Raw genomic sequence first — 15,848 nt, 5'->3', positions numbered from 1 at the left:
TCTCATGGATTCTAATGCACACCGCCTCCGTGTGTTTTTTTATAGGTTGTCTTTATCCACAAGATCATCGTTATCTTCATCCTTATTTATACCTACTAATGGGACCTCATCACCTCCTCCACCAAGTTCATCACCCGAATTATCATCTTCCAATTCAAACTTATCATTATAATCCTCTCTACGTATATAATTATGTAATATGCAACAAGCTATTACAATTTTTATCTGGATCTTATAAGAAAACGAAGGAGCGCCTTTCAACATTTGAAATCGAGCTTTTTAAAGCACTAAAAGTTCGTTCAATAGTATTCCTCAAAGATGAGTGTCTTCGGTTTAATAACTCTTTATTATTTCTAGGAAGGTTGTCTCCAAATTCTTGTAGATGATAACGAGTTCCTCGATATGGAGCCAAAAATCCTGGCATATTTGCATAACCAGCATCTACTAGATAATATTCACCTACAGTGCCAAATATATTCCACCTAAAATAATTGAAGATAATAATAGATAAAAAATATTGAATAAAAAAATATGATTTACCTTTAGGTACGAAAAGTCTATCTTCCCGAGTCAATGCGTTATTCAGTAAACGGGAATTAGCTGCTGATCCCTCTCATCCAGCAAGTACATAAGTGAATTGCATGTCAAATGTACATGTTGCCATCATGTTTTTTGAGAGATAGCCTTTTCTGTTCTAGAACCTTTGTTGTTCTTCAAGTGGGATGTTTGTTTTGATATGAGTTCCATCAATAGCCTCAATACAATCCTAATTATACAATTTCAATTAATACAAAATAACTTTGTATATTAATTTAAAATTGTTCGTTAGAGGCCAAGTGATGTTATCTAAAAATACGGAAAAAACATTGGATTGTTTAAAACCTTCGAGTGAATGCATTCTAAAGGCTGTTTGATGTAATCAAATTGAAGTTTGACAATAGCATTCAATACCTTATTGAAATACCTACTTATGGTCCAGTTTGATCTATCATACATCTCTACTGTGACACTATGCGATTGTTGTTAACCAACAGTTAGGAGAAAATATGTAAGTTGTTCTTCCACTGAGATGGTCTTTGTGGGTGATAAAAATCCTTTACTATAAAGTATCTCTGCCAATTTATGAAACACAATTTGATTCATCTGGTAAATTTTTCAAAATTTAACAGGTGATTTCTCTAATGCCTTTTGCAAATAAATCAGACCACCAATCCCACGAGGACTAGTGCACATTTATTCATATGGCTGAGATAGTATCTTCCCATTATGTACAAAACACATGTGAATGTTATCATACTTACAATCCTTTCTTTGTCTTTCTTAATATCCATGGAAACTTGCAAATACAATCACCACAAGCACAATGACGATTACAAAAATAATTCTTGTTTCTTCTTAAAAGTCATAAACACAAATAAACCTTTATCTTCAATCATAACCTATTTTCAATTAGACATTAACACAACCATATCCAATCACACATCCACAATATACACTCACACAATAAGAACCCAACAATAATGAAAACCCAAATCATAACCATAATGACATTCAGAATCTATCAATGACAAGTCTTATAATGTCATAATTGTCCCTCTTAATTTTCGTATCCTACCATCGAGGAGTGTGAAACTTCAACTTTTTCGACAGGTCCGGGATTTCCGTGAGGGCTTCGAACCAATTCTCTTCAACTTTACCATCTTTAGGCTTGATAGCATCACGCAATATCGCAATAATTTCCTTCATTGTATCAAGGAACATGAAAGTGTAATCAGTGAACATTTCTGGTCTCTTTTTACGACGAGTTGAAGTTGACGGGTTACCACTTTGAGACAGATCAGGTGTTGACTCATTCTGGCTAAAGAATAGTGATGGAGTATCTCTACCTAAATCAACATCCATGAGCATGTCCAAGGGTGAATTTTCTTCCTCATATTGGACATCAGTGCACATGTCTACACTAGTTTGACTTACCGTCCTCGTGGCTATGGAGTTTCCCACTACCAAAGCCAATTTGTCATAAAGAGGGTAGCCTTGTTGTCTATACTTTTCAGCATCTTTATGCTCCTACAAGAATAAAACATCATTTAGACCGTTTGGAATAGAGTTCTAGTAATGTGGAAAAAATACAAAATGTTTTGCAGTACATCATAATTTATTGACCTTGATGTAGTCTTGCCATACAGTAACTCGTTGTGTGGTTGCATCCCAGTCGAACCCACTAGTGTTGAGACAGATCGTTACTATTTGGTAATATTTCTTCCATGATCTTGTTCGATTCTTGAGTTGCTCAACAATTTTTTATTAGTTGCGTCTTCATTGAACCTATTCACATAGTCCAAATACACCTTATGCTTCCAAACCCCATTGGGCATCTTGTTCCCCATATTGACCTGCTCAGCCAAGAGATCGAGCATTTTGTTGTCATCCTTGAAGGTCCAAATGTCATATGATTGAAGAGTTTGTTGTCTTCTTCCAACCATTTATAATCTAAATCCGAGATGGTCCTCATGGAAAAAAAAATATCAGATGACCTTTAACCGTCATAGTAACCAGGCACACATGAAAACACAAACAACAAAAAATAAATACCATGTGGTGGATATTTGTAACACCCAAATCTCCTCACCACAAGGCAAGATCATTCCATATCACTTAAAAAATATTCCACAACATTCTAAAATATTTCAAAATTAATCAAACTATCTCCATTGCAGATGACTAGAACAATGAAAACACACACTCATTAAGTCTAAATTCATCGAACACCCCTAGTAGAGCCCCATATGACTTCGCAGTCACTACGAACTGTACATTGTCAGTGATGAGGGGCGGGTTTCGTTGACAAATGGACGCCCATGTAGACGACTCAACTTGGTTTGAACTGGATTAAACACACCAAACCCTAAACCCTATCACTGAAACCCTAAACCCTAACTGAGAACCCTAAAAAATTAAAAAGAACCAAAAACCTAAACTCTAAACCCTAGACCTTAAAACCCGTAAAAGCCCCATACCCTAAACCCTAAACACTTAAAACACCTAAAAGCCCCAAACCCTATCACCCAAAAATCGAGAACCCTAATGTTTTTTTGAAAAAACGCTAAACCCTAATTCCAGACCTAAAGGTTAACACTTACCTTAAAAACCCTAAAAGCCCCAAACCCTACACTCTACCCTAGTAGAGCCCCATAAGACTTCGCAGTCACTACGAACTGTACATTGTCAGTGATGAGCGGCGGGTTTCGTTGGCAAATGGACGCCCATGTAGACGACTCAGCTTGGTTTGAACTGGATTAAACACACCAAACCCTAAACCCTAAACCCTATCACTGAAACCCTAAACCCTAGCTGAGAACCCTAAAAAATTAAAAAGAACCAAAAACCTAAACTCTAAACCGTAGACCTTAAAACCCGTAAAAGCCCCATACCCTAAACCCTAAACCCTTAAAACACCTAAAAGCCCCAAACCCTATCATCCAAAAATCGAGAACCCTAATGTTTTTTTGAAAAAACCCTAAACCCTAATTCCAGACCTAAAGGTTAACCCTTACCTTAAAAACCCTAAAAGCCCCAAACCTACACTCTACCCTACTTTTTTTTAAAAAAAAGAACCCTAAACCCCAAAAAAACCATATACCCTAAAAATAGGATCTCTAAACCCTTAAATACCTTGAACAATACCCTAAATACACTAAACCCTAATTCTAATCCCGAAATTAAACCCTATAAAGATGAAATTGAACCCTAAATACCATAAACCCTAACCCTAAATCCCACAATTAGGCCACAATCAATACAAATTACGCACAAAAATTAAAATTAAATCAAATCGAACACTAAATCAATTGAAAAAAAAATAGGGTTTCGGCTGACCTTCTAAAATTTGGGGAATACCGAAGCCGAATGGGAAAATCGAAGCCCAATCGAAGAAATTGATGGCTAAATGTAAAAAATCAAAGAAAATCGCAGGAAATTGAAACCAAAATGGGTTAAATCGATGGACATCGGGGGTGGCGGGTTAGGAAAGAGAAGAGCGAGAGGGAGAAGGGAGAGGGAGTCCAAGAGTGAGAAGAGAGAGGGAGGCTAAGAGGGAGAAGAGAGAGGGAGGTCGAGAGAGACAGGGAGAGGAGATGTGTAGACGAGAAGAAGGGAGAGGGGAAAAGAGATGCAAAGACGATGAGAAGGGAGTGCGAAGAGGAGAGGAAGAAGAGAGCGAAGATGAGAGGAAGAAGAGAGGGGGCAAAAAAATTCGTTGGGAGAGGAAAGCCAAGGGAGAGGGAGAACAGAGGGAAATGAGGGAAAAAAATTTGTTTGAGGGAGGGAGAAATGCGTCTCGCACGCGATTCATGTGGATGATTCGCAAAATAAGTATAAAACATGATTCCCTATTTTAGCCTAAGAACATTACTTGATGTGATTCAAATGAAGAGGAGATCATGCAACACTAAGGGGGGTTAGTCAACAAAACGAAAATTTGAAGTTCAATTTAATCTCCTACTTCAAATTCATTTCATTCATCTACATGAACTCCATCTTCAAACTTGGTGTTAGTGTGGACGAGTTCATGTTCACTGGAAAACAGTTTCCAGTGTTAGTGCCTCAAATGAAAAAAATATAAAAACAAGAGAATGAGTAAATTGTAACAGTATACTTAATTAAAACATAATACTAAAACCCCAAAATAGGTAAAACAAACATGATTACTACACGCATAAGTAATTTAATGTATAATTAAAATATATTAATTAATTAAATTAGATATTATATTATTTAATGATCTCAGTGCAATTAAGTGAATATACCAACTCAGTGCAGAGATAGAGGAGGAAAATATGATAATTATGCCCATTTAACTGAAAAAATGAGTAGGATATATGTGACTGCACCAAGACAACTCACAATTATTGACAGGGTACACAAGATATTAGTTCATCATTTACCTTTTTGTTTCTTTTTTGTCACACTTCTCAGTGATTGCATTTTCTTTTCTGGAACTAGGGAGAAGAAATTCAGTTACAGTGGGAAGAATTGGGATAGACGAATTATACATTTTCAGCCCTGAATCCTGCTATGAGTGATATGGAAAATATGCTTACATATGTGTAGGACAATCACCTGTATTAAAACCAGTAGTGTTGGGTCCTGAAGCTATTTGGAGGGCTGCTCAATATCTTCATAACCCAAACCTCTAAATACTATTACAAATTTATACTTTGTAGAACATGCACAAGCAGAGACATCATTACTAACACATGAGACTCTTTAAAGATAGTAGATTATTTGTTCAAAACTCAAATTACATAATACAAATGGGCTGAATTTTGAAACCAAATTGCTTAAAAAATGGCATTAGCAAAGCATGAATTTCAGAATCAGAAAGAGTGTTTTATGTAGGAACCAAATTAAAGGCTTTGCCACCATTGTCTGGCCACATTGCTAACAAGACAACAACAGGAAGAATTACTAAAAGCCTCATAACCAGAGTAACAACATATTTGATCAAACTTCTCCTTGTTGAGCTGACAACAGTTTGGATCTTACTCCTCTCCTTCTGACCCATTTCAGAGGGTAATTCACAGTTATTAGCTTTTGTGGGACAATTGATTGTAGACAGAACAAATTTAGAGCTTTCTCTTCCTTTGAGCTCATTTTTCCTTCAATCTTGCTGTCTGCAAGATTATGTGAGGCCCTTCAATTCTTTCTCTTGTCAAGTTCCGTCCAACCCTTGAATTTGGACTTCAATACTTCCTGGGATTGCTTTTCAAAGGATGCAAAGTTGGGCTCATCAAGATTTTGAAGAAAGAGGATAAGTGTACAACCTAATTTTATCGATGTTATACTGGAAAGAAGCCTGGAAAATACCAAACATGGTCAACAATAAAGTGTCAGTAGAGTACAAGGGTACATCTAAGAAAGTTGAAGGAACATAGCCTAGAGATGGTCCTCATGGAAAAACTTTATCAGATAACTGTTACTCGTCACGGAAACACAAACCACAAAAAATAAAATATCATGTGGTGGATATTTATAACTCCTGACTCTCCTCACCACATTGCAAAATCATTTCATAGCTCTTCAAAAATTTTCAACAACATTCTAAAATATTTCAAAATTAATCAAACTATTTCTATTCCAGATGCACTAAACAACGCAAACACACACGCATTAAGTCCAAATTTAACGAACACCCGAGTAGAGCCCCATATGACTTCACAGTCACTACGAACTGTACCACATCAGTGTTGGGGGTCGGGTTTCATTGGCTAATGGACGCCCGTGTAGTTGACTCCACCTTGTTTGAATTGGACTAAACACCCCAAACTTTAAACCCTAATCGAGAACCTTAAAAAAACCTAATAAACGATAAACTCCCTAAACCCTAAACCCTATCACCTCCTAAACTCTAAAACCTAAACACTACTTATAGAATTTAAAACCCTAAACCCTAGACCACCTAAACCCAAAAAGCCTCAAACCCTAAATCCATAACTTAAACCCTAAACCCTAGACCTTAAAAACCGTAAAAGCCCCAAACCCTAAACCTATCACCCTAAAAACCTAAACCCTAATTCCATAACCTAAACCCTAAAAAAAACCCTAAACCTAAAAAATATCATAAATCCTAAATCCTAAACACTTAACCCTTAAATACCGAGCACCAAACCCTAAGTATACTAAACCCTAAGTATACTAAACCCTAACCCTAATCAAGAATTTAGACCATAAATACCATAAATTGTAACCCTAAATCCCACAATTATGCAACAATCGATACAAATTAGGCAATAAAACTAAAATTAAATCAAATACAACACTAAATTAATCGAAAAAATTAGGGTTTAGGCATACCTTTTAAAATTTGGGGAAAACCAAAGCCAAAGGGTGAAATAGAAGCCGAATGGGGAAATTGATGCCGAATCGAAGTAGAAATGAAGAAATCGATGCCCAAATGTCGATATCAAAGAAAATTGAATTGAAATGGGGGAAATCGAACGAAATCGGAAGGTATCATGGGGGAAAAGATAATAGCGACAGGGAGAAGGGAGTGGGAGGCCGAGAGGGATAAGAGAGAGGGAGAAGCGAGCGGGAGGCTGAGAGGGAGAACGAGTGCAAGAGAGAGAGAGAGAAGGCAGTCGAGAGGACATTCGTAGCGAGAGGGAGAAGGGAGAAGAGAGAGGGAGCAGGGAGAAAGGAGATCGTCGCAGAGAGACGGAGGAAAAAATTTCGAGAAGGAAAAAGTGACAAGAGAAGGAAGAGAGCGAGAGAGAACCAAAAAAAAATTAAAATCGACGAGGGTTCAAATTGCGGCATCTTCTTCATCTGGTTGATTCACAAAATAGTACGGAAACCAAATTCCCAAAATTAAACCATGGAGATGATTTTTTGATTCATCTTATTCATCTACATGACTTGACCGCTGGTGCTCCACTAACAATTCCAGTGTTAGTGCCCCAAAAATTAAAAATAATATAAACAAGAGAATGAGCAACTTTTTTATACTATACTTAAATAAAACATATACCTCAACAAATAATTAACCAAAATAAACATGGTTACTACAGTTATAAGTGATTTAGTGTGTAGTATTAAAATATATTAATAAACTAATTAATGAAAGACTATATTATATTACTTAATGACTATAGTTTATTATAAATTAATATAATAATTACGTGTGACCAGAATAAATTATAAAAAATAAAAAATAACATAAGCGAATATAATAAATTAATTAATTAATTAATTGAAATGAATAAATAAAATCAATCATTTTATTAATAACAGAGAATGGATTTTTTACTTACTATTAATTAATATTATATTTTTACAAAATAAAAATTATTAGTTTAATTAATTATAAAAATGAGATAATTAAACCAACATAATTGATCAAATGCTCTCTTTAACAATATTTTAATTACCAGTCTTAAATTTATAATTTAATATAGTAATAAAATATGAATATAATAAATATATATATATATATATTATTTTATTAATAAATTAGGATAAAATTAATTAAAACTTAAAAAACATGCTTGAAAATGAACCAAATTACTCGTAATAGTCCACAATTTAAAACATAAAAGTAAATGTTTATGCCTTGGAATATAACAACGAGTTTGTGCATTTAATATTAAAATCATCAACTTTCTAGTTTAGTACATTCAAACGACAAAATACATGTTCAATACAACCATCAATGATCGTTCCACATGCTAATCGCTATGGCATCACGAAATTGTGTAGCATTTGTGTATTCTAATGCATACCACCTCCGCATGTTTATTGATTGGTTGTCTTCATCCACAAGATCGCTATCTTCATCCTCATTTATACCTGCTAATCGGACCTCATCACCTCCTTCACCAAGCTCATCACCTGAATCATCATCTTCCAATTCAAATATATCATTGTAATCCTCTCTACATATATAATTATGCAATATGCAACAAGCTATTACAATTTTTATCTGGATCTAATAAAAAAACAGAGGAGGACCTTTCAACATTTGAAATTGAGCTTTTAAAGCACCAAAAGTTTGTTCAATAGTATTCCTCAAAGATGAGTGCCTTTGGTTGAATAACTCTTTATCATTTCTAAGAAGGTTGTCTCCAAATTCTTGAAGAGGATAATGAGTTCCTCGATATGGAGCCAAAAATCCCGACATATTTGCATAACCAGCAACGACTAGATAATATTTTCCTATAGTATAAAATATATTCCACCTAAAATAATTGAAGATAATAATAGATAAAAATATATTGAATAAATAAATATTATTTACCTTCAAGTACAAAGAGCCTATCTTCGCGAGTCAATGCGTTCTTCATTACACGGGAATCGGTGGTTGATCCCTCCCATCCAGCAAGTATATAAGGGAGTTGTATGTCAAATGTACATGTTGCCATCACTTTTTGTGAGAGATAACCCTTTTTGTTCCAAAACCTTTGTTGTTCTTCAAGTAGGATGTTTGCTTTTATATGAGTTCCATCAATAGCCCCAATAGAATCCTAATTATTCCATTTCAATTAATACAAAGTAACTTTGTATATTAATCTAAAATTATTCATTAGAAGCCTAGTGATGTTACTTTAAAATATGGATAAAACATTGGATAGTTTAAAACCTTTGAGTGAGTGCGTTTTGAAGGTCGTTTGATGTAATCAGATTGAAGTGAAAATCCAACAATCATGAAAATCCAAATCTTAACCATAATGACATTCATAATCTATCAATGATTAGTCTTACAATGTCATAATTAAAAAAAACATCATTAAAATTCAAAACATTCATCCCAAAGTAGATAGTGTACTTAAAATTCATTACTATATTTCAGTAGAATAATATTTAAGCCACTTGATCCGCTCTTCCACTATTAGCTTCGTAAACATGTCCTTCTTAGTTTTCGTATCTAGCCATTGAGGAGTGCAAAACTTCAACTCATCCGGCAAATCCGGGATTTCCGTGAGGGCTTCAAATCAATTCTCTCTAACTTTACCATCTTTAGGTTTGATAGCATCAAGCAATACCGCGACAATTTCCTTCATTGTATCAAGGAACATGAAAGTGTCATTAGTGGACATTTTCGCTTCCGATCTCTTTCTACGACGAGTTGAAGTTGATGGGTTACCACTTTGAGACTGATCAGGTGTCGACTCATTCCCGCTAAAGAATGATGATAGAGTATCCCTACTAAATCGACATCCTCGAGCACGTCCAAGGGTGAATTTTCTTCTTCATGATGGGCATCATTGCACATGTCTACGGTAGTTTGACTTACTGTCCCCATGGCTATTGAGTTTCCCACTACCAAAGCCAATTTGTCGTAACGGGGGCAACCTTATTGTCTATAATTTTCACCATCTTTATGCTCCTACAAGAATAAAACATCATTTTAGACTACTTGGAATAGAGTTCTAGTAATGTGGAAAATATATAAAATGTTTTACAATACATCATGATTTACTGACCTTGATGTAGTCTTGCCATACATAATAACATGCAGTAACTCGCTGTGTGGTTTCATCCCAGCCGAACCCACTAGTGTTGAGACAACTCGTTACTGTTTGGTAAGTTTTCTTCCATGATTTTGTTCGATTCTTGAGCTGCTCAACAACTTTTTTATTAACTACTTTTTCATTGAACCTATTGACACAGTCCCTATACTCCTTAAGCTTCCAAACCCTATTGAGCATCTTGTTCCCCATATTGACCTGCTCAACCAAGAGATCGAGCATTTTGGTGTCATCCTCGAAGGTCCGAAAGTCATATATGATCAATGAGTTTGTTGTCTTCTTCCGGCCATTTATAATCTAAATCTGAGATGGTCCTCATGGAAAAAAATTTATCAGAGAACCTTTACCTGTCATAGTAACTAGGTACACACAGAAACACAAAAAAAATAAAATACCATGTGGTGGATATTTATAACACCCAAATCTCCTCACCACATGGCAAGATCATTCCATTTCACTTCAAAAATATTCAACAACATTCTAAAACATTTCAAAATTAATCAAAATAATTCCATTGCAGATGCACTAAACAATGCAAAAACACACTCATCAAGTCCAAATTCACCAAATACCCCTGGTAGAGCCCCATATGAATTAGTTGTCAGTACGAACCGTACCTCGTCAGTGATGTGGGACAGGTTTCGTTGGCTAATGGACTCCCGTGCAGGAGACTCAACCATGTTTGAACTGGACCAAACATCATAGACCCTAAACCCTAAACCCTATCACCCCAAACTCTAAACCCTAATCGAGAACCCTAAAAAATTAAAAAGAACAAAAAACCCTAACTGCTAAACCCTAATTCCATAACCTAAACCTAAGACCTTAGAACCCCTAAAACCCCCATACCCTAAACCCTAAACCCGATCACCCCAAAAATTGAGAACCCTAAATTTTTTAAAAAAATTCTAAACCCTTAAATACCTTGAACAATACCCCAAATACACTATACACTAACTCTAATCCCGAAATTAAACCCTATAAAGACAAAATTGATCCCTTTTGAAATTTGGGGAAAATCGATGCTGAATTGAAGAAATCGATGTTGAAATGTTAAAAATCAAAGAAAATTGAAGGAAATCGAAACCAAAATAGGTTAAATTGAAGGAAATCGAGAGGATTTTTAAGGAAAAATAAAAGAGTGAGAGGGAGAAGGGAGAAGGGAGAGGGAGACCGAGAGAGACATGGAGAGGAGATGCGAAGACGATGAAGGGAGAAGAGATGCGAAGACGATGAGAAAGGAGAAGAAGCCAAAGGGAGTGCGAAGACGAGAGGAAGAAGAGAGTGGGAAAAAAATCGTTGGGAGAGGAAGGCCAAGGGAGAGAGAGAATAGAGCAAAATGAGGAAAAAAGTTCGTCGGGCCAGCACGATGCTTCATATGAAAGATTTTCAAAATTGAGCTGAAACACGATTCCCCTATTTTGGCCTAAGAGGATTACCTGCGTGATTCAAATGAAGAGGCGATTATTCACCACTAACGGCCTAATTGAATGAACGAAGTAATGTGCGTGAACTTCATTTGAAGTAAGGCAACAACACTTAATGCCAATTGGGCATATTTTTCACAATATTTTAACAGATTCACGCTGATATTCCTCAATCAACATCCCAAAAGAGGTCCTTATACATCTCACATGGTTTCCCATGGGAGATCCATATCAACTTGTTACTGCTTCAGGTATGCTATCTGCCTCATCTTCATCCTAGATAATTGACTCAGGAGCCTCCGAGCATCTTATAGGTAACAAAAATTTATTACATTCTCCATCTCCTTGTTTTTTCACACAAGTTTGTTACCATAACTGACAGTTTGTAAACCAAAGTCCATGGGAAAGGATCCACTTCTGTCACACCATCACTTCTGTCCACTTCTATTCGTTACTACTTTCCCTTTGAATCTATTATCTATTAGTCAGCTGACCAAATATTTTAATTGCTTTGTTACCTTCTCACCCCCTTCATGTGTATTTCAATATCTTATAATGAAACAAGTGATTGGTGGAAGTCATGAACAAGGGGGGGCTTTACTACCTGGACATGCCAAAAATGAATATGGTTTCCACCAATGAAAATAAAACAAGGCTATGGCATAATCGGTTGGAACATCCATCTACACAGTCTCTTCATTATACATTTCCTACTCTTAAAGTAAGGTCAAAATTTCATTGTGAGGTTTGCCAAATGAGTAAACATCTAAGGAGTACATACTCTCGTCCAGAAGTCAAAAATGTTACTCCATTTTCTTTAATTCATACTGATGTCTGGGGGCCCTTGAATGTTTCAAATGTTTCTCAAGCAAAATATTTTATTACATTTATTGATGATTTCACTCGTACAACGTAGTTATTTGTATTTAAGGAGCGTTCTGAAATACCAATGATTTTTAAGTCATTTCATGCTATGGTACTCACACAGCAAAAATAGAAATTCTATGATCTGATAATGCCAAAGAATACATTTCAAAGAACTTGACTCCTTTTGTCAAGAGGATGACATTATCCATCAAACATCATGTGTCTACACTCCTCAACAAAATGTTGTATCCAAACGAAAAATCGTCATATTCTTGAGGTTTATTATATACCATGAAAGTTCCCTACTTTCATTGGCCCCATGCAGTCCTTACAACTTGATTTCTTATAAATCATCTACCATCTTCCGTTCTTGGTAATAAATCTCCTCACTGTAGATTATTACCAAATGATGATCCATTTTCACTACCTTTGAGAGTCTTCGGATGTTAATGCTTTGTTCATAATTCATTTCCTAGACACAACAAACTTGATCCTAAATCTATCAAGTGTATCTTCTTGGGATACTCTCGAACACAAAAGGATTATGTTTGTTATAGTCCCACTCTAAAACGTTTATTTGTGTCCAATGATGTAACATTTTTTGAAGACTCCTCATTTTATTCTGACAGTGCTCCTCCTGGTCTGTCCTCAATACCAGGTTCCCCTCGACCGGTTGTGCCCCGTGATACAAAGCTTATTTAACCCCTAAAGCAAGTGGCCGACACCACACCTGTCGAGTTAACAGATCCCACAGATGTAAGTCCATCATCCCCAGTTGTTTTTGGCCATCTATATGATACTTGTCCTATTGCTGTACGGAAAGAACCTAGATGCATGCACTCAACCTTCTACTTCTCATCCCATTTCAATTTTTGTGTCTCATCATCGCCTCTCACCTCTATGTTGTCTGTTTCTTTCTTCTTTTTCCTCCATATCTGTTCCACAGTCCTATCAGGAGGCTCTACAACATCCACGGTGGAAGGTGGCAATGGATAAAGAAATGAAGGTATTCTGTTAAACATAATTCGTATGGGTCAATAACATGATTGAAGGCTCAACTGGTTGCTAAAGGTTATACTCAGTGTTATGGTATTGATTATGAAGAAACCTTCTCTCCAGTGGCAAAAATGAACTCGGTACATATATTATTATCTCTGGTGGCCAATTCATCATGGCCGATATATCAACTAAATGCATTTCTGAATGGGGATATTAACAAAGAAATTTTTATGCTACAACCACTTGGGTAAGTGGTTGAGGGAGAGTCAGTATGTCGACTAAAAAAATCTTTGTATGGTCTCAAGCAGTCTCCTCAGGCATGGTTTGAGAAATTTAGTTAACCCCTCATATGGGCCGAATTTTACAGATGCTCTGGAGATCACTCAATATTTATTGAAAGCACACCGAGAGGTAAGGTAATTTTGGTGATATCATTTTAACTGGTAGTGATTCCGAGGGCATCCAAAAAATAAAGGAAAAAATATGTGCTGAATTCAAGACAAAGAATCTTGGACTACTCAAATTTTTTTTGGGTATTAAGTATTACAATCCAGACATTGGATTGTGTTATCCCAAAGGAAGTGTGTCCTTGATCTACTAGAGGAGACATGAATGTTGGGATGCAAACCACTAGAAACTCCTATGGACTCAAATAAAAAATTATGTGGAGGCACTGGAGAAGAAGTAAATATTGGAAAATATCAAAGACTAGTTGAAAAACTTATTTACCTGTGTGTAACAAGGCCGGATATATCATATGCAGTAAGTGTGGTAAGTCAATACATGCACAAACCATAACTTAGTCATTGGCAAACACTTGAAAGGATACTACAATATTTGAAAGGAGCTCCAGGAAGAGGGCTTCCCTATAAAAACCATGGTCACGTCAACATCAAAGGATTCTCAGGTGTACATTGGGCTGGATCCCCGGATGACAGAAAATCTACTTCGGGATTTTGTACGATGGTTGGAGGGAATTTGGTTACATGAAAAAGCAAGAAGCAAAATGTAGTAGCACGGTCTAGTGCAGAAGCAAAATATAGAGTCATGGCACACACTGTTAGTGAAATCCTATGAATAAGATCTCTTCTCACTGAATTGGGATTCTACAAAGAAACACTAATGGATCTATTTTGTGATAATCAAGCAGCTATACACATTACATCAAATCTAGTCTTCTATGAATGAACAAAGCATATTGAAGTGGACTGCCATTTTATACGAGAAAAGTTTCAAGCAAGTTTTTTATCTCTAAGGCATATATCATCACAAAGTCAAGTTGCAGATATTCTCACCAAGCCGGTCACTCACAAGATTACATCTACCATCTACAGCAAGCTGGGCATCTATGATGTTTTCTCACCCCCAGTTTGAGGGGGAGTGTTACGATGTGGGACCCACCATGGTGCACGAGCTGGTGGAACCCACCATGAGGACGTGGGATGCCAAAAAGCGTCCTCATCCAAGCTAACACGAGTTAAGAAGATATGCTAGCACGATTTAAGAAGATAAGAAGCACAAGCTGAAATGAGTTAGAAGACTTGAAGATCAAGTAGGGCCGACGAATATACCACGAGCTGGTAATCATATCAATATGTGCTGGAAGTTCATGTGGGACCCACAAGGATAAGGCCACGAGCTAGCCTCCCCCCTTATGTCTGCATTATTGAAGAAGAGTTCTAGTCCAACTTATATTAGACCTCTAGTAGACTGTGTTATCTTTTCATGATAGACTTATCTTAGAGAGTTAGAGTTGAAATGTTAATTGTATAAGGACTTTATCACTTCCTCTACTATAAATGGACTTCGTCGAAGGTCTACCACTATCTTCTGGCAAGTCGATATTATTTGTGGTGGTGGATCGATTCTCTAAATATGCTCACTTCGTACCCATGGCTCACCCACATACAACATCCAGAGGGGCACAAATATTTCTCGAGCATATTTTTTGTTTACTTGGTATTCCGGAAGCTATTGTCAGTGATCGGGATGCGGTGTTTACAAGCACTTGTGGCGTGAACTGTTTTGTCTATGCGGCACCAAGTTGAAGTTCTCATCATCATATCATCCTCAAACAGAAGGACAAACAAAGGTCGTTAACCGCACCGTGGAAAAATATCTCAGATGTTTTGTGGGCAATCGTCGTAAAACCCGGGTGCAATGGCTCCCTTGGATGGAATATTGTTACAACACTTCCTTCCACACAACTTTACAATCTACTCCCTTCAACATTCTATATGGTAGAGATCCGCCTCGGCTTCTATCGTATACTTGGGGCTCCACCCATGTAGACTCTATCGATCACACACTTATGGAATGAGACCAGGTGCTATAGAATATTTTGGACCGCCTCCTCAAAACACAGGTTCGTATGAAGGACTTCTACGACAAGAAACACGGGGATATCAAATACAAGGAAGGTAACTATGTCTGGTTACGACTCCATCCGTACCATCAACACTCACTAGCGGGACAACAACGCTATAAACTCTCCCTAAAATACTTTGGGCCTTTCGCTATTATTCGACATATC

The 15,848-nt window shown here is 36.6% G+C and overlaps 1 protein-coding gene across 1 annotated transcript; it reads right to left on the bottom strand.

The window, feature by feature from the left end:
* Nucleotides 1-39: 39 nt before the first annotated feature.
* LOC137946569 (uncharacterized) lies at nt 40-2,207 on the bottom strand. The gene is made up of 5 exons (XM_068792909.1): nt 2,148-2,207; nt 1,616-2,067; nt 857-1,009; nt 342-482; nt 40-178 (listed from the first exon to the last, which is right to left on the bottom strand). Exons 1-5 carry the CDS (start codon nt 2,205-2,207, stop codon nt 40-42), a joined length of 945 nt encoding a protein of 314 aa, XP_068649010.1.
* Nucleotides 2,208-15,848: the final 13,641 nt, after the last annotated feature.

Source organism: Aristolochia californica, unplaced genomic scaffold, assembly GCF_029961685.1.
Source record: "Aristolochia californica isolate CCGP_79_NKW_82.1479 unplaced genomic scaffold, dmAriCali1.0.hap1 SCAF_12, whole genome shotgun sequence".
Taxonomy (NCBI): Eukaryota; Viridiplantae; Streptophyta; class Magnoliopsida; order Piperales; family Aristolochiaceae; genus Aristolochia; species Aristolochia californica.
Note: the sequence above shows the minus strand (reverse complement) of the source record. Positions and strands in the feature narration are given on the sequence as shown.

Excerpts from the sequence above, each read along its gene's own strand:
- LOC137946569 (XM_068792909.1), bottom strand. The coding sequence starts at position 2,207 with ATGCAACCACACAACGAGTTACTGTATGGCAAGACTACATCAAGGTCA. Across the intron at positions 1,010-1,615 it reads AAGTTTCACACTCCTCGATG|TGTCACAGTAGAGATGTATG; the intron begins GTAGGATACGAA and ends ACAATCGCATAG. Across the intron at positions 483-856 it reads AACAATCCAATGTTTTTTCC|GTGGAATATATTTGGCACTG; the intron begins GTATTTTTAGAT and ends CAATTATTTTAG.